At 38.2% G+C, this 25,040-nt stretch overlaps 1 protein-coding gene across 1 annotated transcript in view; it reads left to right on the forward strand.

Annotated features, from left to right (window-relative positions):
- Positions 1 to 3,335: 3,335 nt before the first annotated feature.
- CFAP300 (cilia and flagella associated protein 300) overlaps positions 3,336 to 25,040 on the forward strand; it is a 28,582-nt gene continuing 6,877 nt past the window's right edge. Inside the window, exons 1-5 of the mRNA XM_080376508.1 lie at positions 3,336 to 10,273; positions 10,847 to 10,928; positions 12,547 to 12,619; positions 17,976 to 18,142; positions 20,153 to 20,325. Coding sequence (XP_080232634.1) covers positions 10,164 to 10,273; positions 10,847 to 10,928; positions 12,547 to 12,619; positions 17,976 to 18,142; positions 20,153 to 20,325 — 605 coding nt within the window. The 5' untranslated portion in view covers positions 3,336 to 10,163. The remainder of the gene's footprint in view (positions 10,274 to 10,846; positions 10,929 to 12,546; positions 12,620 to 17,975; positions 18,143 to 20,152; positions 20,326 to 25,040) is intronic.

Consider the following 25,040-nt stretch of genomic DNA (forward strand, 5'->3'; position numbering starts at 1 on the left):
AGTTTGGCTTCTTGTTATTCCAAGTAAAAAGTAGTATATATTCTTGGAAACACTTGAAGAAAACATTTGCATATCATTTTATTCAAATGATACTGTGCAGAATAACAAACAAGTGGGAGTCTTACCTGGCCCGTATCTTAGAAGGAGTTTGTCATTTCCTCATCAGGACAGCATTGCTTTAGTAACTGAGCCATATGCACTCATTTGGAAGGCTAAGAAGCAGCTCATCTCTTTTATACTGATTCTTTCAGAATGGAGTCAAAGGGAAGACAGGATTGATGCTGACGTTCTAACTACACAGCATGATTTGTAAGGTCCAAGTACTGAAAGGAGATGGAAACACCTGGTGGGGAAGACAATGTAAGGACAAATTCTAGAAGAATTCTTTGCACTTGCCAAGTATACTAACTTTCTGTACTTACTGTGGATCTGCAGCAGCGTTTTAGTTCAATTGTTTTGCAAGTGGAAGTTTATTCTCACCAGATATATTACAGAAGCAAACTAGAGTACTTACCTTCTTATCTATTGGCATCTGTAGATGAAGTGGTGAGGTGTCTGATTTGGCTTCCTACCAGAGGACATGCATAAGGTTTAGGCCACACATTTCATACCCATAAACAAGACCTCCACACTCTTCTTGCAGTCTTGGACCTGCATCTGGGGAGAGAAGTTTCTTCCTTCAACATGGATTCTAAAGCATGTTACCATCAGGACATCAGCACAGCAAATCACACAGCAGCTTAAATAGAAAATAAACACCAGCTGATTCAAGAGGAGGAGTTTGCAAAGATAATGTAGCAATCACATTCTCTGATCTGTTATTTTATTCTGTTGTTATATAATTATGATATGTTATTTTATTCTGATGTGTAAAAGCTAGAGGTTTTGGATAAGGAGGCTTTCATTAGATAATCTCAATTTGTATGACTCAAAACCAACTTCACCAAAATTCATGCAGAATTCTGAATAAAAACCCTCCTAGCTTCCTGCCACCAAAATAACACTGCTTGGTAGGATAAGCAGGAGCTTGGTCTTCCCTAGACCGTGCCTTCAAGACGGATCTATTGTGCAGATAGATCTGGATTTCTAGACACTGTATTGTTGTTTCCAGAGTCTAAAATTTCTAACACTAATGAGGGCTTGTCCCTGGCACTGAGGAATAAGCCTTGACACTTGGTGACCTTCATCATAAGCTGTGGAACTCAAGTTTAACACTTTCAGCTCTGCCATGAGAGACTCCATGGGTTTTCCTGACTACTAGAAACCCTGTATACTTCTCCAACACTGACAAAAAGCCCCATATTCGCCAACAGGTGAGAATTAACCACAGAATTGCTGGAACTGAAACCAAAATGTTTGCCTATTTCCAAACCTATTTCCTGTTTCTTCTGTAGGAAATGTTGAAATGTCAAGTTTTTGTTCAAACCTGGTGACAATTTTGTTTTGACAACACGAGTGTTTCCTAAATCAACCCTATATTTTCTTACTTCGGGCTATGCTGCCTTAATGTACCCAAAATAGATATCTTGAAAGGCTACCTTCACTCTTCAATTAGTCCTGATAGCTACAGCCTGTCTCTTAGGTTGAGTAGAACAACAAGAACCTTTTGCTTCAGACATTTACATGGGTGCCAACCTGCTTACAGGTACTTATTATCCCTAGGTCCCTAGACATGTTTGCCTGTCCTAGAGCTGAATTTGCAGAGGTGAACAAGAACAGTCATAGCACCTGATGCTTAGTGAGGAACCCATTATCACCAGCCCTCTGACAGAAGCTAAATCTCACTTTGAGTAGGTCAAATTGTATGAAACATCTTTCTTACTCCACCTTTACCATGACAGGAGGTACTGGCATTACCTCAAGAAATAAATGTCTTGGCTAATAGTCTACTGGTTGTTGTGGAAGTCATAACTGTGGAGGAAAACCACAAAAGAGGCAGCTGGAAAATTTCACAGAAAAGATAAAAATACTTTTTCCAAAAAACCCCACATTTCTTGGTATTGTCTTGATTTTTGTAGACAAGCCTATAATGACCTTAATGCTGACTTTGTGGAACATCTGTCCTACACCTAAATAGCATCAGGATTCAAATTTCTTCTTTTATGTGACTTCCCAAGCCCAGTTCAGTAAGCATTCACAGAGATATTCTAGTAGACAGAATCCTGCACAAAACAAGACAGACAGTGGCTATGTTACTCTTATCCTTTCATCTGGATTTTATCCATAAAGGAAATGCATATTCTTGTATTGCCTTTTATAACTTCCAGATCTGAGGGCAGTATAGGACAGATCTCCAGCAGCCCCACTGTTGAAACTGTCTCTCTTTATGTAGAAGCATAATACTTGCTGGGCTGAAGAGCACCAGAATAACTGTAGAGTTACTGGCCGGAGTATTCAACCAAAATCAGGGAGACTTCAATCCAAAGGCATGCCTCAGTTCTCATAATACATCTGAAACATCTTTTGCCAGCTACTGTTTCCTGTTGGCTGTGCATCTTTTTGCTTAGAGTGGGGCTTTGGGGGGGTATCTCTGTAACTATCTACATTTTGAAGTGGCAGCCCAAGAATCATAATTAAGAATCTGGATCTTAGTGGCCATCTCAGCCAAACAACACAGCCTTCTACGTCCTTTGTGGGTCTAGTGCTAAATTACTTGCTTAAATTGCAGTAGAAGCTTTGTGCTCACATTGGGAACTGACTTCAGTTCTCCAAAGCCCAAAAGAAGTAGTTCACCATGGAGCCCATCTTTTCCTCCCCTTTCCAGGAAGAATAGAATAGAATAGATTTTCTTACACGATTGAAAGCAATAGCAAGAAAAAATCTGCACAGGAGTTTAGACTAAATGGTTTACAATAAACCCCCAAACATAAGGCATTTTGTAAAGGTCAAAGAATAAATATTGCAGTTCAGCAAAGACTTCATAATTTCAGTAAACAAGTCTGAAAACAGAGCAGTTTCCAGTTTCTCCACCCTCTCAGCCTAGTTCAGGGTTTAGATTGCCAGTCTCTCAGATGGCCTAGGTTAAGATCCATGATTATGCAATGAATGATGCTTGTCAGATGGAAACTAAGACAACATTTGGGTACCTTATTTTATAACGCTTCATAAACTCTGTTTAAACAGTATAAACAGCAGACAAAGGAAACTGGATTTTGCAATAAAAGCTATTTTTATGAAAGCAAAAGTCACATGACCTCTTACCCAGCTTTTAAGAGAGCAACAGAACTTGCTTTGCCTGCCAGCCCTGAAAAAGACTGAATTTAATGTCAAAGACAGAGGTCTTGTTAGGCAACAGTGTCAAATCTTACATGTTTATAGCTTGTATACAGACTTGCCAAATCTTACATGTTTATAGCTTCCCTCCTTGCCTTAACCCCACCTTCTTGATGAGAAAAGAAAATGCAGTTAGGCTTAACCCTTCATAGCTTTTACCTTTAACAGTAGCTGAGACCATCCTGATTTTTCACGAAGTAAATATTTCAAAGCAAAGTATGTTGATGGGTAGTTTGCGTACATGGGACATGTTCATAACAGTGCATATGTGCTGCAGGAGAGAATTCAAGGTCTCTGTGGGTCCTCAATATCCCAATTTCAAATCATTCATGTCAAACTACATTGAGATTTGTCACTGATGTATCCCTCTCATTGTAAAATACTGTAGACAAGCCTTTGTTTATTGCTTGTTAATTTCACACATACATATTTCTCCAAGGTCACTCTAACAAGATTTTTGGTAAATATATCCTACCACATAACCACACTCAATTCCATTCTGAAACGAAGCTTTCCTTTTTCCTCACTGAAACCTTTAATAATCTCCTCAAATACAGTATCACCCCTGCAAAGCCCTCAGTACTGACTGATTTTTGTATTTGATAAAAATCTCATTCGATAAGGAGAGCCAAGGAATATCAAGGTGAATAAATAACAGAATAAGCACCCAAGGAGTATACATTAGTGATATGCTTATAACTCATCTCTAATTCAGTAGTCCAGTATGAAATATGCGAAAAAGAATCCTTTTAAATATAATAATACTATTGTATATAGCCCTTTTCAGAGAAGGAAAAATGGTGAAAAAAACAATGGTGATATTTCTGCCCCCTATTTTAAATGAAAGCCAACAACTGTCTGACTTTGGCACATATAATGAAAGAGCTGTGAGACATGAACGCTATGGCACAGAGAGCAGCGTAGGATGCAAAGATCCCTGAGGGTCAGTGGGAGGAGAAAGGACAAAGTAACCCAAGGCTGGGTACGATGTGCCAAAGGTGGGAGGGAGTAAAGGCAAGTGCACAGGAAGTGGGATCTTGGAGATAATTTGCTCATAGGTATGGGGGACTAGAGCCAAACTGGGGATATACAAAATACTGGTGGGCAAGGTAATAGTCTTACATGCTTTCCCAAGAGTATAGGTAGAGAATAAGGTGTACAGAGCTAAGAGAAACAGTAAATAAATTTACAATTGAAAGTACAGGTGTGCTTTTTCAGCCACTCGGCCAGCACCTCCACAGCTGGAATTTATCCCTGAATCCTAACTTTAGGTGTCTGATGGGTAGATGTATACATGTAACACGTACACACAATTACACTTCCAGTAAAGTTCAGGTATGGAGTTTAGGATGTTTTTGAGCTCACCTTATGGCAGACAACTCATCAGCTGAATAACTTTCACTGTTATTCACTGCACTGACAGCACTGTCTTGTGACTCAATTCAGATGCCTGCCCTCCCTGACATGGCCACCTTGTTCCATCTGAGATAAAGCAGAGTATCACCTTTATGCAGCTGGCAGATATATCATTACTTAGAGTAGATTCAGCCTCTACCTGCCGTTCCAGAAAATCAGAAAAGGGGTATCTGGGGCAATCTGAAAGGTACCTTGGGCATATGAAATGCCTCTCTATGCAATTAAAATAAGATCTTGATCTCCCCTGATGATAATGGAAGCATAGCTGACGTGTAAACATCTACAAGTAGGCATCTAAAATTAAGTCTCTGAAGCTGGAACACACAGATCTCAGCTTTCACCTCTGGGAATAGTGCCATTTGAAATGCCCGCCTGACCTCCAGCAACCGGTATGGAGGAACATAAGTCTCCTCTAGGCCTTGTGTCATATCTGACAGCCCCATGAAGATGTTACAGTCCCTTGAGGGATCTGAAATGACAGCAGATGCCAAGTTCAAGCCTCCAGCATCTAGGCCTTCACTCACTCCTACCAATACCCTGATCACTGTCTAGAGGAAAACAGCACATCCTGTAGCCTGGTACTGCTGTACTCATGTATGTAGGTGGGAGAGGAACTGTTATACGTTGAAAAAAATTGTTTTCAACACAAGAGGTGTGAGCATCAAAAATCAATGAAGATAAAAGCATGTCTATAGGCAAAATTCAGTTCTTACTATATATGTAAAAACTACTGAGTAACTAACAGAACACCTTGCAGTATGGTTATACAATTGTCTATAAATAATATGGAAAAAACCCAATTAGTCAGAATTAGTAAAAAGCATTTAAAATAGGATTGCTGAAGAATTTGCCTGCCTAAACCCAAGATTACTTCAACATTTTTTATTAGCCAGGCAGTCACTGGATAAAAGTTATAAACAGTCTTTGGCATTTGGACAGGCCCCAGAGTTGCCCCTTCCCTCCTAAAGGCCCTAACCAAGAAGTTACAGAGACAAACTCATGTTTATGTTTCCAAACTACTACTGTAAACCATTACTTTCTCCACAGGGAAACAATTTCTGAAATGCAATTGCCCATACACATTGTAAGCTTTTGTATGTAAATTGGGTATGAAAACTATGTATGTAAACTGTGTTTTTTGCTTGTGGTCCTAGAAGAAAGTGGGTATAGCACTGAACTCTCAAAGCATAACATGAACTCGAAACTGGGCACCTCAGTCGCTACTTGTGTATATGAACTACTCATTACTTGCTTGCAAAGAGAAACAGCAGCTCAGTAATCCTTTTCTGCTGGGTTTAAAAGAAACAGCAACTCATATCTGACTTAGAAAAAGGGCGTTTAGACACCAGCCTTCAAAGGAGAGCTCTAAGGCAATGAATCTTCAGGGAAATACAAAAATTGTAATAGAGATGAGACTTAAGTGCATGAATCCTCTTTGTTTCCCTCTTAAATAGGCCTGGATAGTGTCACACACACTGTGTTGAGTTTCCTGGGCCTCACTCTAATTCTTACTATGTATCTTCAGCATCTCATGTTTCTTTTTTGAGGACCCAAGAAAATTTAGGCATTGCAAAGCTTGTTACTTTGATGCCTAAATACACTGTTGCTATTTAGCCTCACATATTTTCTTTGCTACTTATTCCTAAATACTTTTTATGAGGAAAACTGTAAATTACCTATTTTGGCATCACTTTTTGAATTAAGACTCATAAAAGGCTGTAGTGCAGGTATAAAGCAATAGATCACGTGTCCTTTGGAAGTGGAGTTTATTAACGGAACAGTCAGATATACTGAGCTGATTAAACTAAAACAGGCAACACGGACAAATCTGGCATAAACATAACCATCTATTTACCACATACTGTGTGTCAGACAGCAGCAAAAGGGGGCTTCTCTGTAAAATGGGTTGAGCTAGGAGCTGAGGGTGACAGCGAGGCCAGCAGGGCAGTGCCCTCCCTGACCTAACCCTGTCCTGCAGCACCCCAACCGCAACAGCAAAGCAGGTCTGGTGACAGTGACCACATTCAGCCACGAGTCCAGATCACCAGAGCAGTCCACACTGATGAGACAAGTCGAGTCTGAGGTCAGGCTCAGGATTGGTGGGGTGCACGGCCAGGCACAGGCATGCTGTCCACACAGCTCCAGTGAGAAGCAAGGGCAACAGCTGGGGCTGAAATGCAGCTTCCGAGCCAAAAGGATGAGACTTCCATCAAGGTGCCTTGCAGCTCTGTCCCACCCAGCTCTTCTCTCAGCTGTCTGATTCAAGGTCACAGCAGAGCTGACCTTGAGTGCAGGCAGCCACATCACTGGGAAAAAGTGGTTGCTGAGCCTCTGCAGGGTCCTAACACTGTGATCCAGAAATAAGCTCGCTAGGACAGCAGCAGGTTAACTCAGGGGACATGACACCAGCCCTAGCAGTTGAGGCACTTTAGATGTAAAAGCTGTAAGCTTGGACCTCCTCGTGCTGAAAGAGGCTAAAATCCAGATCTCTCCCTTCCTGGGAGAGGGCTCTAGTTGCATGGTATGAAACTGGCCACCATGGCCTCTTTGGCTGTGTTTTAAATGAAAACTTCTGGCAGTTCTCTGCAAGCAGAGGTGTTGATGCCTGCCTTCACCTGAGGATCCAGAGCCTGGGTCCTGAGCAGACAAGGACTGCTCCTGCCTTGCAGTCTTGGATTAGTGAAGGGCAACACTCAGGGTAGGGGGGGAGAAAAGGAGGGATTCAGATATACCACAGTATTTCCTATTTGCTAATTTAAAGGTATTTGTAATTGGCTTCTAATTGGCTTCGGTCTCTCTCACAGACTCGAACCTGGAGTCTTTTATCAGTGCAGGTGCCTAGAATTGGACACTGACACCCCGTGGAACCTTTGCAGGAGCTGAGGTTCACCGTAGTTTACAGTGCTTTCTATTCTGGGGGGTTCTAGTCCTCATTACAGACAAGATGCAGGATCTGGACTTTAATTTACTCTCCATCAGACTCTTCCTACAGTATTTTAACGCTGGTAAGATTGATTTATTTCACAGATGTATAGCGACAATTATCGCCTTCCTCCTCCATTCAGCTAATTCATGTGGCTTAACTATCCCTTAGCAATGCTGAAGACTTCTGCAGATGGGAGGGAGGAGCTGCTGTTCAGGTTCTTCTCTACCTCCCCAACTGGAACGGGCTGCTGTTCTGTCACCAGCTGACCTTTGCCTTAAAGACTGATGCACTTTGCAGAGGCGCAACAGGGCTGGTCCTCTGTAATTTGATTTTTGTTTGCAATGGAAAGGCTGGTTTGTTTGCTTTGCGCTTAAGGCCCCCAACCTATTCAGGACTGTAGAACTCTTCAAAATCACATATAAGTAAATATGTGAAAAACAAACAATGCTGAAAATTAGTCTGGTCAAAAGTGAGGGGCTACTATTGCTTAATAATATATGCTTACAAGACCTCATTCTGCAGCAGAAAAATATACTTTCCACCCTCCAAATATCTTCTATGAGACCATAAAATCCTTAACTTTTTAAAAAAACTAATTAAATGTTTGTGTTTAAGAGTACTGTGCCTGACTTTCTACTTCAGCCTGATGTGAATGACATCCGAGGATAATGAGGTCAGTGTTTAAACTGAAAGTCCCAGTTTAACTTTTATTATTGTAAACTGCTTAAAACTGGAAATGTTGAATTATAAAACTACCATAGGTAGATGGCACAACATTAAAGAAATCCATTCCATAGTTTAGAGCTTCCTGTCCTGATCCTCCTGAGCCAGTCCTGCAGTCCTTACTCATTTCCTTACTCCTGATTCATCAAAGCATTTACACTCTCTAGATTTCAGTGGGATTTAGGCATATGCTTGTTGATTCAACACTTTATTCGGAGAAAATCCTCACTAAAGTCAGTAGGAATTTTTGCCCCAAAAGACCTAAAGTTTCACTCTTTTTTTTTTTTTTTTTTTTTTAATCCTGTGTTTCAGTCTGCACAACTCAAAATTGAGAATTTATGTGTTGGATAGTTGTTGCTACGCATCACTCCTTGCCCAAACCAGTTATTTCACTTTGGTTATTTAATCTCTGGCTAGTAATACTAGTGGCAAGAGGAATTTAACAGATGGGGTAGTGCTGGAGTAGGTGGAGACGTGTTGAGAATAAGGTTAAAATAATTTGGTTTAGGTGTTTCTTCTTTGTATTGTATTTAAATACTAAGAAAACGAGCACACTTTTTTCTTTATCCCCTCTTGAACTGTGTATACCATTTAAACATCTTGAAGTATAACATAGATTTATTTTCTATTGTTGTTTAGATGTAAGTAAAAGGTTTTTAGGAAAAAACAATATGCAAGTGTGTGGGAAAGCACTTGGGAGAAAACAGAATGGAGAAGATTCAGGGGAATGGTGCCTTAAACATTACATAGCTGCTGCACAACAACTTGGTCCACTGAACAAAACTTGGTCCCTCTCACAAAAGTTAGTGGGTCTGTAGTGAGCGATGAATTCTACTGACACGATGTTAAAACAGAGTTTCTTAACAGGCATATGAGATCTACTTCTTCTGGATTCCTTTACTGCAAGCCTGTTTGACTAACACGTCTTGCAAGTTAAATCTGTTGGACGCCTCGTAGAGGCTGCTGAGACAAGGGAGTACATGCCGGCAGCTCCCGCTTTGCTCCCCGCCACCATGACACGCTGCACCTTTCTCTTCCGCTTTCTAATCAATCAAATGTGATTTTTTAATTAGAAACAAACAAAACCACTGCTAAATTTCTTAGAAATGGGGCTGCTGCTTAGCTTAAGCAGCAGATTAATGGGAAAATTACATTTTTGGAGATTTGCAGCAAAGTGAGAGAGCTGGTTTTGGAGGCGGGTGGATTGCTAAAGGATATAGCATGAAGTGTGCGGCAGCCTTAAACTTTCACTGCTTTCCCTTCAAAGGGCAGGAAATTCCCCAAATTTTGCAAGGTATCTATTGCTTTACTGAACTTTTCAAAACAACTTCCTTAAGTAATAATATGCTTTCCTTAAATTGTCCACTGAGAACAGGTTGAGAGCACAGCCTCGCTATTTCCAAATGGCTCAACACACTAGGAAGTAAGAAGCAGCCCTGATTCATTACAGCTTCATAATTCATAACTTTGCACTTTTCATAATTCGTGTCGGTATTATGTTATTGGGGGTGGCATCGATTAAGCCAGCAATGGTAGTCCCTGCCTTTGCGTGCCCGTCTGCTAGGCTCTGCGTTTTCCCGGTGCACAGGCAGGAGCAGAGATGAGGGGGGAGAAGGCTGATGCTTAGTCAGGGGATTTTATAGGTAAAAACCAAAGAAATCCTGTCCGAACGGGGACAGCGGTGCCTTGCGGCCCTCAGCGGGAAGGGGTGAGCGCGGAACGCTTGCGAGCGGGCCCGAGCCCCGCGGCGGGAGCGCGCCGGCTGCGCACCGCCTGGGCGGCGCCGTCTCCACGGCAACTGCCGAGCCGCCGCTGGCGCTGGAAGATGTCCGCCGGGGACCGGCGCTGCGCGCCGGGCTTCGTTTTCCGCTCCCTGCCCCAGAAAGTTTTCCCCTGCCTGGAGGACAGGGACATCGGGGCGCGACTTCTCAAATGGTGGGAGGGGGAGAGCGCGCTGCGCGAGGCGCCTGGCCGGGGGCGGCGGGGAGCGGCGAGAGGCGGCGGGAGGGAGGGGAAAGGGCGGGCGGAGCTGAGGGCTGGGGCCGTCACCGCGCCCTCAGGGCTCCGGTCTGGCGGCGGCGCCTCTCTCTGGTTTCACCTCTCTTTCCCTTCTCTCTTTTTTTCGCTCTCCTTTTAGTTTTTTTCTTCACCCCACCCCACCCCACCCCCACCCCTCTTTTAATTGTAAGTCTCCTCAGCATTTTTCAGGCGCGTAAAACGCTTGTTCCGAGGTGCAGGGCATGTATTCTTTCTCTTGTCTTACAGAGTTAGCCAGGATCTGTTTCAGCTTCACAGTTTTGCTCTGGTGCTGCTAGAGCAGCAGTTGCGCTTCCCCTCCTTGGAGGGGTGTGAGGCGGTTCTAAGTGAGAATGAAAAAAAAAAAAGAAAAAGAAAAAAGTGTAATTATTGGTCAGAATAGAAGTTTATGTAGTGTACCTAGCCAAATTTGCAGAATGAGTAAGTATCTGATATGTCTGCAGCATAATTAATCTCATTTTTCCATTTCAGGTCCATGCAAGGCAGGATCACAGCCCAAGCGTTCAGTTTTGACCAGCAGTTTAAGCCCTATCAAAAGGATGAATTTTTTATGGTAGTTCTAAGTCCTTAATATTTTGACTTTCTTCATGAAATTATAGCTATTGGAAAACTGCATAATGGCAAACATTGTAGCAGTGTTAGCATGCTATTTGCTGGCTCACTGGCTCCTTGAAAGTAGGTGATTTAGGTGTGGTGCTCAAGTCTTGCTTTGTGGGTTAACTGTATTGTCCAGTAAAAATATTTTAGTCTGTACTAATGTTACTCTGCTTTGAGGGAACAATTTAGTCATTCAGGATTCCCAAGAATGGGAATCTGAACTGCATGCTTATCTTGGCCACCGCATTTAGTGTTGGGAAGTCCACCCTGGGGAGACTTTAAACAGTGTACATGCAGTTGGTACCCTTGCTCCCAGCTATTCCTGCTTTGTCACAGTAAATACACTGTGCCATTAGATGTGCATATGCACCATATATCTGAAAATAACAAGATTTTAAAATTTATTGAATACCATTGCTTTATACTGGAATTTTGGGGTCTCAGCTTTTTGAGACTCAAATCTCTTGCTGATTCTGTGTCCTCTCCATTTGTTGTCTGCAAAGTCAAATCTGTTCATCTGCAGACAGAAAAAAATTAATCTGTGGTTTTAAAAACAGTGTGGTTTTTTACATCTGTTGTTTTAAAAACAACTCTTTGATTTGTTGCATGTCTACTTTATATTGTTATGCTGGAATTCCATTTCTTTGTATTTTAAAGACATTCACACAGAAATATAGCAATATTTCGTCTCCCACTGATAAACATTTCAAATTACTGATGTTTAAAAAGTACGCATTTACATTCTCAATGCTTGTCTCTTTTGAATTAAAAATGTAAAAATGTAACTATGAAATTATGAACCCTGAGTAGCTGTGAATTAATTGAGAACAAAGGGACCATTAAATTATATAGTCTGATCTCTCTGTATACCAGAGAGGAGGTAGAGATTTTGTTATGCAGAGACTGGAAAATCCATCATTTTCTTAGCAGCTAGTTCAGTGATTATTCAGTCTGCTTGTATGCATATACTTAAGTGTGGATTTTCTTAATTGGCTTATCTGTCATTTAAACTTGTCAACTACCAACATTGCTATGCACGTCCCATTTTGTTTTAATTGATAAATCAGTAGGACTGAATACTTCAAACTGTGGAACATCTTCTCCATCTTTTCAATAACTTACAGATCTCTCCTCTATCTGTTTAGTAATGTTGGTGTGTCCAAACTTTAAATTTATTTACAAAATGTAAATTTTACAATCATACTTAGCATTTCATTTTTTACTTCAACAACACTGCATGGAAAGGTAGAATTGTTTCATCACTTCTTCCATTTTCTGCACGTCCAAGGATTTCATACAACTTTTTTTGTGTTGTTGGACTAAAAATCCTTTACTGTAAAACCTTAATAAAGCATATATAAATGTGTGCATGAAGGTATCTTGAATATGTAAAAGACTGGCTATACAAAGTTACAAAAAAAATGTATTTGGTGGTGTGATATTTAGTATCCAAACTGAAAGATCATACAGAATCTACTTACTGATTGGATCCCTGTAATTTGCTTTCAAAATATCCAGGTCACTATAAATGATTTCATTTCATTAACTTGTGTTCTCTTATTTGAATATTACAGGCATTTTTTAATGATCAAAATGTGAGCTCCAGTTTAAAGTTGCTCTCAGCTTCAGGACAATGGATTACACTGGGTAAATTTAGAATAAATTAATCCTAAATAGAAAAGTCTGTGTTGTAACTATTTTCCTCTAATTTACCATTTTGTAATAATGACAATTCATATATGTGTATCTTCACCTGGTTGAAATATCTCAAAGAATGACTTCTTTTACTAAATAATAGAAAAGATTCCTACCTAGTTTGTTACTAAATTGTCACGTTTTACACTTTTTTCCTTGACCACTACCTTGATCCATAAACTAAGCGATTAGAATTGTTTTTAAATGGTCTATGACATCCCGTTGACGCAATTGTGTGTCCAGAAATAATCAACTGCATTAATTGTGGAATTATAGTACTACCTTATTCAGATAACATTTGGAGAAGGGCACTCTTTTATAGATGCAATCACCTTACTTAGGACAGATCTGAGATTATTGCTCTATACAAATTAGAGCAGAAGATTAGACAGACCACACCCTCAACCAAGTTTGTGTAAATACGCTATCTGCACAACAGAAGTGATCCAGCTGCAGAGCATCATGTGATAGGTTGCTTAAGTTGCAATCATGGCATGAGGTTGACTTCTAGTTTGTTGCTAGATCATTAACTACTTACAACACTTGATTATGTCTGTAGATGGAGATGAGGGACTGAAGGAGAAAGACCAAAAGCAAATAGCACATGATTTTATGGCACCACTTTGAAACTGTACATTTTATTATGTAAATGACACACAAAGTTTCCTGGAAATTGCACGGAATAATGTAATGGGATTTTATGCATAAAGTGAACTCTGATATCACCAAAGTGATTTTCCTTAATGGGAATATTTTAAAATGGAGTAGTAGGAAGTCCCCAGTTCTTTTGGTTTGTCTGCAGGTACTTTACTGTGTGTAAATATTTAATGGAGCTTCGGGAATTTTCTAACTTTTCCATTTCAACTCTCTGGTATTGGCATAGGTTTTCCACACTCTATACAATGACACTAGACATTGCTACCTTTTTGTCAGCAAAAATCCATTTTCCAAACACTGTATCTGGCTGTTAAAACAACTGACATACATAAGATGCAAAAAATATCTCAAGGCCCCCTTCAGTTACCTCTTTTTCATTCTAGCAAGCAGAAAGAAAATAAATAGATTTCAGACTGTGGGTAAACCTTTTCCTGATTCAGGCAAGATTTGTTTTTAGGCTGTCTGTCTAGCCTATGACTTGCCAGTCCCTGTAGTGAAGGTCAGTAGGTTACATACCTCGTGTTAAGAGCGGAGGGTCACTTGCCAAGTATCCCAGCTTAACTCCTGATTCTGCTCAATCTTCCTCAGCACAGAAGTAATGCGTTTTGTTCTGAGGACTGGAAGGGTTCCCTTTCTAAATCCTGAACAGCTGGTATACCCCATTTGCTCTTAAAATTTCATCTTCCCATTCTTTGCCTATTTTTGGTGAGGAATGTTGGCACATTTTTCTATACTTAGTCTTCATGTGCATTTTTTGAAAATATAGTAAGAATTAGCTTTTGAGTGGGAGGAGGTAAAAAAAGTTATATTCCGGTATTTTCTTCTTTGGGCTTGCCAATATATTAATCCAGATACATCATTTACTTATCACTGTGGAGTAACTCTTTTAAAAATGCATTTCTGTCCTTGGAAAAAAAAAAACAAAACAAAACAACTGGAAATGGGGTTATTTTGCTTCTTAGAAAATATGAAGGCAATTACATAATCTTAATTGATTCAAATACTGTGTTTATTCTCTTGCACACAGAAGTGTTAGGGTTTTTTTGCAGGGGGGAGATATTTTGGATGCATAATATAAGTGGGATTTAGAAAAGTTCTTAGAAACCTCCCTTCTCCTTCCCGCCATGAGCCTGGGCAGGAAGTATTTATGGACCCAAAGAAACATGTCAGCATTAAATATATATATATATATGAAACATCAATATAATACTACTTTAGCAGAGTGTTTGTTTTCATAATCCTTTTGTCTTTTTCCAAGCTATGGTTCACTTTTACCTTTTCACTGAGAATTTATTTTTCTCTTTAATTCAGTGGGCATGGTTTCATATTTATATCTACCTTTTCTCTGTTACATATCTCCTTTTCCTAAAATCTGTTTTTAAAAGTTCTTTGTTACTTTTATTACTTTGTTTTTCCTGTGTCTAATCTCATTTTTATTTCTCTTGACTGCTTTTCATCCTTACTTTAATATTATTAGACCGTAATGTCTTCAGTCTCTGTCTTTTAAATCAAAAAGTGGCATACAGCATGGGGTCCCCAGGGAATGCAGTATGTACCTCTCTTCTCAGTTCCCCCACGTGTTGGGATTCATGGTAGAGCCCACAAGAGTACATTGTCTTAAGGACTCCAACTTTAACATTACCTGAAATATAACATTTTATGTAAACAGTACCCAAGGATATTCTCTAGTCTGCTTCATCTGATCAGACAGATACTGAATTACCTATTCTTACATGACACTTTTTTGCCTATTGTAGTAGGGATATTTTTCCCCTCTTCCTGGCTTCATGGCAGAGTACTTAATAGTTCTGTCATGTGCTTTAAGCTCCTCCTTTATCTATTACTCTCATATTTCAAAAATAGAAACACCAAAAGGAACAAATTTGGTGCGTACCAAATTACAACTTGAGTCTTGTATTTTTAAATAGCTTGCAATGCAAACTAGTAGTTTTTTCTTGGATACGTTACTGGCCTTGCACCTGTCAGCGTTCTTGAGGAGGCAGGACTGTATCTGCTTAAGCTCAATTAACACTTGAAAAGTTATCTTCAAAGGGATAGGGTTACTGTCTTTTTGTGTAAATAAAAATTCACTATTTGCCTAAGAAAGATTCTTGATTTGCGCTATGTACTTGAAGCTCTAATGATTGCAGTCTTTGGAATGGGTTTTTAAAAGAAGGTAATCTTAAATCAGCAGGTGTTTAGACTACTGCTACAGGTTATCATTTGCAAAAATTTTAGATGTCATTAGAACTTATAAATCTTCAACATGCACCTTTTACTTTTGAAATACCAACTTTTTAGTACAGAGCACTGAACTTGCTATGTTCTATATGTGTTCTATACAAACTGTTTTGTAGATAGTAAGTTGCCAGATGCTTCCCTGAGGTAAAAATCTTTCTTAAACTCTGGAGGAATTCTAAATATACCTAATCTGGGGTTTATCTGCCCCACACTAGATATGCAGTGTGCTCATGTAAAAATATATGGGCGGCACTTTATAGAGCTAGCTGGAAGAAGCTGTACGTTATAATAAGCTTAAACTGCTTCTCAGCTCTTTGTTTTCCACTTGCAGAGTTCTCAAGGCATTTCTTCTTCCCATTTTATTGCTCACTTTCACGGTGTTATTAAAACTGATCACTCTCTTCCAGGAAATTCTGAATCTCCAATTTCAAATCTCACCTCTCAAATGGGAGAGTAGCAGCTTCTAGTACATTTAAACTTTTCCATTTATAGTTTGGTTTTCTGAACTACTGAATAGATTACAAAGCTCTTGATTTTTTTTTCCTGATTAAAGTTTTCATAAAATCTTGTTTCAGAGCAGAAGTGTGTTTCCTTTCCTCCCCCTCCCCCAATAAAATCCTAACAATTTGAAGGCCTATAAAAAGCTCGGTTTCTTATACTTTGAGCTCAATAACTGGGAAAATGTAAGATGTTTCTTTTTTCTCAAGTCACTTAATATCTTATTTTTATTAGTTGTGACTCAGTTTTTAATTCGTTCATCTTTACAAAACAGTTATATGTTAGAGGCCTATTTAACTCATATTAAATCTCTTATAAAATCAAAATCCTCTATCGCCATGAAAGAAAGCTGGAGAATTAGAAGTTAGATGAGTCTGGTGGGAGGAAGCATAAATAAATAAAAATCAGTTTGGTTTTTTTCTTAGGTTGTCAGGCTGTAAGTCATGTTTTTTCTGACTTGTGATTTTGGTTACATAATTTGGTTATTTTTTGATAGTCATTATGTGGACAGGTAGGAGAATGTCCTAAACCTTTTTTCTTTAATAAAAGGTACCCTTTTTTCATAACCATATCTGTAGATGTGAAGCCAAACAATTAAATACCAAGATTTTCTCAATAGCTGATTTTCTTCATAGCACATTGGCCCAATAAAATAATTTTAAAATTTCATGCCATTATTTTTAGCTTAAGTAGACACATTTTCAAACCATCAACTTTTAACTTCTTTTTAATTTTTTTCTTACTGTTGATTAGGTAGGTGGTACAGTTTACCTGGGCTTAGATAGTAAAATGCCAGTCCTACTTAACTTATGAATAAATAATCTCCATGTACTAATACATTGGAGAAATCCCAATAATTTTTTGGAAGTGTGGGGGCAAGAGAAATTCTAGGTTATGCTATGCTTGCAAAGATTAGGATCAGAATGAAATGATAGGTGCTGCTGGAAGCATCATGGTTCATGCATCCCTTTTTGGCATGTTTCTGTTCTGGAAATGCTGTCATCTGGAGTGAAATTTGGGCACCTTAGGGACTCTTTAGGTCGGTTTGTCAAACACCAATTAATTTTATCTTTAACTGTATGGTCAAAAGCCTTTTGGTATTGTCATATTGTTGGCCAGTCTCCCGTCAAGGGAACCTACAGAGGAGAAAAGCCAAGAGTAACCTCAAGGAAAGCTGGAATGCTGTGAATACTATCTCTGCTGAGACACCTTGCCCTTGTGTTGCACGTTCACTTGTGCTCAGGCTCACTCATCTGCTTAATGATTACAGAGGTAATACTGTATTCATACAGGAAGTGCTGATAGTACCTTTTTATCTTCTGAAAGAGCTGGTTAGTAAAGCTTGCAGTAGCTACAAATCAACTTTTCAAAAAATTCAGATATAATAATACTCAACAAACCAAAACTTTGTCAGGCTCTGTTCATTCTGGTTTTTACTTTGTAGGGTGCTGTTAGCAGCTATTGACTTTTGTACTTCATTGTGCCAAATTTGGTATTTGTCCTCAGATTCTTTAAGGCTTAAGATGCAGTATATGATTTTCCAAGGGTGTGATCTAATGTGATGTTGAGTTCACATGGTGTTTCATTTATTATTCTTTTGGTTGGTAGAATTATCAACAGGGGAAGCAGACATAAAAACCTTAATGCAAAGTAGCATGCAGATGAATTCAATGTTTCCTTTATACTTGTTTCTTTCTTAGCTTTCTTTGGTTTTTGAGAGATTATGTGATTGTCATATTTATGGGGTCTGTATTTAAAAAAAAATATATATGCCACACACAACCATTTGGAGAAGTTGATTATTTCCACACATTATCAAGTTGTAAATTAGTGTAAAACCATTAGCATATGGAAATTCTCCTATTTTATTTATTGCAAGAGACTTGAAGTGAAGCCTTCCTATATATTCCAGGTTCGAAAGTGACAAAAATTGAAGCTACAGTGGTGCCCTGTACACAGATTTCCATGTCATTTTTTGATCGGCTATACTCAGAAGGAGTTGTTAGAGAAACTGGCGATATTGTGAAATGTTATGATGATTATTACGATGATATTCTCATCTCTGATGAATTAAGGAAGGTTAGTATAGCAATGAATAATTTCTTATCATTTTTCATACTCTATAAGCTACCATAAGGACACATTTTTTGGTATTTAATTTTTGTTGACAACACATACTTTCCATGATAAAAATGAGCATTGATAGCCACATGATAGAAATGACTGAGGCACTGCAATGCGTGAATGTGTGAAAGCAATGGCTGTTTTCCGGGTAGGGCCTCTTTCCTTTTTAGGTGGGAGAAAAAGATAAAACCTTCTTCCACCCACCCTTGTCTCAAGTAGTGTGTGTGTGTGTGTGTGTGAGTCAAAGAGGGAACTATGAAAAGGGAAAATATTTTTCAGTGTAACGCTGGAAAAGGAGTAAATATCTCTCCTGAACAGACCAGCAAGGTAAAAACTGTTGTACTGCAGTAGAGGTGTCAGAAAACAGATTATTCTGAAAAAAGAATATCTCTTAACAGTGGCACTTTCTTAATCAATGTATGTCTTCACTGTGTTTCTTTTGACTTCATAATCTAAACCAATATTTTTTACTTATGTTTGTTTATTATTAGCAAAGCATAGTGTGGGAGAACTGGATTTTACTCTTCCTTGTATATATAATCAACATAAGTACTTAATAATTATAGAGTTGCATTCATTTGCACTTGGCAAATCCTTTGAAGGCAATGTATTTGAACCAGTGACACTGGTTACCGGATGTGGCCTGAAATACTGGTCTGTCTTGTAAAATTCTGGGAAAAGGAGGGAATGCAAGCTCATGTTTGAATTTCAGATGTGATTTGTAGCCTAGCAGCTAAAAATACTATGTATTTATTTCTAAGTTGAGTATGTGTGAAATGTTTTCTGTAAATTAAGTATATTGGATGTAGGAAAGTTAGAGGCAACATTTAAAATAAATCACTGGAGTTCCAGTCTCTTTCCATTTTCCTTTCCTTGGAAGGGATGTGTGTGTCTGCTTTTTCAAGTTGAAGGATTCACTTTTGTTTGAAATGAACATGATTCCTACTCCTAAAACCTAAAATGGCAGAAAATTAAGAGTCAAAATCTTCCAGGAATGGCGTCAAAATTCCAGATCGAGTTATTCAGTACACGAGGATGGTAGACTGTAGGGGGCAGCAAACTGTCTATCGCCTGGTGTCAGAGGGTGGCTGGCCCTCAGCTGCAAAACTGCAGGTTTCTTTCCTACCTGCCATGTCTTCTCTTGCTTCAACCAGGAACAAGGTTTGGGTACAGATGAGGTGGCCATCAACGACACTTGCTGCTCTGACCTCTTTTTACTCAGGTTGTATAGTGTTGTTATAAAGAGGGCCAGAGAGCAGTAAGCTCCTGTCTAGCTTTGCCTGGGTTGGCGTCTGCAGTTTGGCTGATGTGACTTAAATGTCTTGTAGCTGTACTGAGTTACAGTTCCTGTCCACCTTTCCGGTGCACAGCACTGGGACTAATCTAGCAAGTCTCTGTTCACCTGATAGTGCAGCAAAAGGCAGGTGAGACACATGCGGGCAGCTGGATAGCATGTCTGGTTAGTCCAGGCTACAGTTAAAGGCTTACTAGAGTCTGCAGTAAAGGATGATGTGAGTTTGTGTGATCCCCTCTGGGAGATCCTTGGGATTGCTTTACAAATGTGACATAACTCTCCAAACTGAGAGTAAAAAAGCAAACATAAGCAAAGTTATCAAAGACAAACTAATTAGCAGTGACCCACATACCCAATACAGCTAGATTATTTTCAGATTATTGATTGCTTCATTAGCATGATGAGCAATTAACCAGTGAATAACAAGACTCTTGAAAAACTTTCCCTTATGTCTTGTGGGCACAGATCTGACAGTGATTCTGCTTTATATTATGTCTATAACTTTTGAACATAATTGCATCATTGGAAGAAAGAGAAGTACTTAAATCCATCCCTAGTTCATATATTTTATATGGATGTCAACTCCAAAGTAGTTGCATTGTTTATAAACTTAATCTCAAATAAGAAATTTTCATCTATTTGACTTCATTGTTATTTTCTTCTTCCACAAGGTCTTGCTTCTGGAAGATTCAGACCATTATGACTTATTCAGTCAATCGGATCGTGAGGAATTTCTATTCTGTCTTTTTAAACATCTTTGCATTGGAGGAACTCTTTGCCAGTTTGAAGATGTAGTTGATCCATACTTACAAACTACAAAAGCTTTATATAAAGACTTGGTGAGGTAAGTGTTTTCTGTTTTATGCAACTGTATATGTACGTGCTGTGCTGTCATAGATACCTTGTGTTAATTTGTTTATATTTATTGTGTATTACTGCTTCAAAAGTGAGGCTGTTATTTAATCAATCTGCAAGCATTTTTGCCTTCAATGATCAAAGTACCAGGTAACAATGATAAGTAGTTTAATGGCAAAATAGATGCAATTTTAATTGTCTGACATGAAAACTTTTTAATATTATGTATATGGACATTGATGTTTTATAATTCACTTCCATCTCAAACATTTTTGTTTCTGTAATTGTCTACTGAAAACATGGCATGGCACTGGAACCAGATTGTGTTCCCACTGTCATTGATAAAATATCAGCTAAGTCTTGGATATATAGTCTTGGACGGATTTTAAGATGTTTTTGGCTTAGGATTTAAAAATCAAATAATTTAGTTGAATTTTTTAGTTCTGTATATATTTTATTCTATCTGATGAATATTATTTTTTTAAGTACAATAGGATTTTGGCATTCTTAATTCCACAAATACAGTTCTTGCAGCGTAAAGCTAAGGGTGACAGAATCTGGCTGTTAACATGACACAGTGGACTAGCACACTTTTTTTACTAGGTCTGGTGTATGGAACTTTATGTATTTTTTTTCTTCAGATTAGAGGTGATGGATCAGACGTTCAAATTCAGGGGAAAAAAAGGCTGGGTTTTGCCCTGTTTTCATATATCCAAATGCAATTGACAACATTTCTTATTTCCTGGTTAGTGGTTAGTTAGCAAAGACTCGTTCCTAGCTAAGCTAATGGAAATGTGAGTATCATCAATGATATTACTAAAATTTTGTATTCTATTATACTTTGCCACTCATAGTAAGTATTCGTGTGTTAGTATAAACAACAGTAACCTGAACAATGGAAAACAACTGCAGACCTCTGAAATGATAGTACAACTCTGATAATGTGGATATTAAGTAATGCACTAGGTTGTACACTACAAAGACTTCAAATTGCTTAAAGTAGGAACTGATATTTTTCTTCTTTCTCAGCTCTGTTTTGAATGGTGTGATGACCAACTGTTACTTTATCTCCTATTTTAAGATTATATACAAGCATATTAGGAAAAAAATTGTTTAAGATGTATTCACTATTATGTCTGTTCTTAAAATGTCTTTGGATAAACCGAAAAGTAAAATTTGTATGTCTGAACAAAGATACAGTGAAGGGATTAGACCCAGTGATTCTTAATCACCTGAATATTTATTTACTTCTGTAGCACTTGTATATAGATTGATGTATCTGAACAAAATATTTAAAACAAAATATTTGGCTGGATCTGGAAATTTTTGGTAATACTGAACCAAAGCAGCTTACAAATTGTTAATAACTTCTAAGAAGCTTTCAGATTTTCTAATGGTCAGTATTTTTCAGGGTGTAAGTTGACTTAGGTGCTGTTCCCCAGCATCATCTAAAATAAATTATTAAAGTAGCAGTAGAACAGTTGATACTTTTAGAGAAACCACTGACAGAAAAATTGAGCATTATCAATATTCCAAGAATATTTTTTGTAGAAATAATGAATTTAAGATTGCTGCATATATTAATTTGGATACTATGATTAGTCACCAGAGCTTTCTTATTAGTGTGATTAGTTTTGATATTGTCATAGAATACACAGATGGAAATCAAGTGGGTTCTTCAGAAAAACAGAGTATGACATGAGGATCCATCAGTGCTTCAGCTCTACCCTTCCTTTTCTTTTAAATTGTTCACTCTGCACTTGAAAGAAGCTGTTTGTTACTCTAATCCTTGGCCTTAGTTGACTCTGCATTGACTACAGCTGTTTCTGCCCTTGTGTTGTTGAATTGACCTAGGATAAAGCACAAATCCAATCAGTTCCTTTACTTTATTGCTTCCCTCTGCTTTTGAGTTGTTTTATCCTGAACATGTTCATTCACATTTTGTTCCAGTTTTGCTCCTTTTCTTTACCTTCCTATCTCCTTAAACTTTTTCCTGTTCTTTTTCCTTTTCCTGCTGTAAAATTTGATAAGGATGTCAAATATTTCTTGTTGCTTAAGGAAAAAAAAAACAACAAACCATCTGCCAAAATCTTCTCCACCGTCTCATCCTGCTTTCAAGGTCTGCCTTTTCTATACCCTCAGCCTGTTCCCTATTGGCACTTTATATATTTCTGTGATTTTTCTCTTGTGTGCTACTTCTGTCCTTTATACAGTATCAGGAGAAAATCTGTCAAGATCCCTTCCTCTGCTTTTTGGTGTTTGGGTGTTTTCAGTTTGGGTGGTTTTTTTCCCCAGTTGCCAGCTGACTTTCTGTCCTCCGAAGTTTTGAAATACATCTACTCAGTTTATATGACATAACTGATCTTCAGTATTTATCTACCATGTTCCTCTCCATTTCTGTGCTTGTGAATGTCTGCTGGTTTCTCACTGCCAGTGGAGCTGGTATTAACGCTGACTAGCAGTTGAAAAAGAAACTCACAACTTAACTAAATCTTTTATCTTGCTCCTTTGATACTAAGTTCTCTGTCGGTCCCATGAGAAAAGCTTTTGATCTTGACATTTCAGGCTTTCCCTCTCCCTGCACAATCACAGTTGTCTCCTGCTTTGTCACATTTCCCCCTGCTCCCAGTTTATCCAGAATGATACTGCTATTCTCTTACCACCATCTTAAGAGAGAAAAAGCCAGTGAAGGGATAAGCAATGCAGCTTTGAAAAGGGACACTGATGCCACAGTCTTGACTTAATTTCTAATTTCTACTCCAATCTGTGCACTGTGCTACTTACTTCATTTTCGCACAAATGATACCAGAAAATAAAGCAATGAAAATTACTTTCTTATGGTCTCTTGTTTTCAGTAAACAATTGCTAATGAGAGTGGTGGTCTCTTAAGTTCTGTTTACCGAACAGTTCCAAGTCCTGTTGAATACCAACTATCCTTGACATTCTTATTTTTTACACTGCTACCCTCCATCTGTTTTCTTTTCATGTTGGATTGCAGTCATACTGGATACTTTCTACTCTTTGTAAAGCAGTACTAAAAACTTTTTGGTATTAAAAAATTCTGAAAACTATACTCTTAAGCTTTGATTTCTAAGTTTTGAGGGCTCGGAAGGCTTGGTGAAAAACAAATGGATAGTACAATAATTAATATCTGCTAGCTGATGTGCATTGAAAAATTAGCTCCCACAAATGAACTTAGTCTGATCATGATATGCTTATAGAGGTATAAACCCTCACCATTTGGTCCTGTAATAATTTTTATTATGGCAAAGAGCCTTGGCATGAAGAGTTCCACAGAAGTGTCTAGTGCTGGGAGTGGCAGGCCTGTTGTGAGCTTTTCCCCACTTCTCTTTCTTACAGCCTTTCCTAACTCCATAGCTAGCATTCAAAATAGTGTCAAAAGATTTAGGATTTAATTTTATTAAAGCATTTCCATGCATATAGCTTTATTGTGAAAGAATGCAATAATATTTTGAAATTAACTGCTCTAGATATTTTACAAGCACAGTTAGGAACTTCCACATACAACTATTAAATGGCAGGCATCTTCTCTTTTGTAAAATGAATAATAATTACTTCCTAATAAATTAATGCACAACTTGTTGTCTGTTACTAATCCAGCAGTAATGTCTGTGACCAGTTGAATCCATCCAAGATTTTAGTGCTGTCATATCCCATGTAACCTAAATAATTTCAAAGTCTTTGCTGTTATATTTTGGTTTAAAGAATACATTCACATGTCAAAAACTTATTAATTATAATCTATGACTCTTTGTTGATAAATCTTGTCCTTTGTACTTAACCCCTGATTTTTCTGACAGTGTCTCTCCATGGTAACACCTGCTGTAGTATCTTGCAGTCATTGTTCCTTCTCCTTCCTTCTGTGCCATCTCCATGCCCTTTCCCCCATAATAAATGCATTTATGTGAAAGCATTGAGTTGTTCTTTTAATGTTTGGAAAGCCTAATAAAATATTGCCAGTAAGGTTAGGATATAAATAGAACCCAAAGTGAATTGAGATACGATAAGGAAGTTTGTTCTTTATAAAAAGAATAGATGCACATTAAAATTGTGAGGGAACTGCCATGTTCAAGGAATAGTTTAGAAGTTAACAATTTGAAAGAACAGAGGTATGAAGACTATTTTTAAGAAAATACTATCCTCTTCAAGAAGACAAGGTGGTTTTTTCTAAAACTTTTTAGGAAAAAAATAGAGCAAAGGAGCTTGTCAAAGGCAACCTCCTGGTTTCTTTCAAGTCAGCAAGGGAAGAATCTCATCTGATTTTGGCAGATAAATTATTTTGCCTTAAAAATTAACTGAAGTACTAGAAATAAATACTCAGTCTGAATAAATGATGTACAGGAAGCTAACCACAAGGGGAAAATTTCTCAAGGCAGTGGAATAAATAGGAAAACTTGTTCTTTGTCACCCCTTACTTTGGTATAAAATAAAAACTAAGAAATCAGAAATTGTTTTCAGACACAAGAATATGAAGCCTGAGTAACTTAAATACAACAGTAGCTTTTGGGGGTGGTGATATATGGTAGAAAGTGCTAACCCCACTAACCTCCTATACCTTGTTCTGAAGTTGTTACTCTTTCAGCAGAGATGGTTAAAGTTTCTGAACTGCTGCAGTTTACAGCCCGGTACGTTAGCATAAACTGTCACCCATGTTAGTTTATCTTAATATGCTGCTCTGTAAAC

The sequence above is a fragment of the Falco punctatus genome (assembly GCF_963210335.1).
Source record: "Falco punctatus genome assembly, chromosome: 2".
NCBI lineage: Eukaryota > Metazoa > Chordata > Aves > Falconiformes > Falconidae > Falco > Falco punctatus.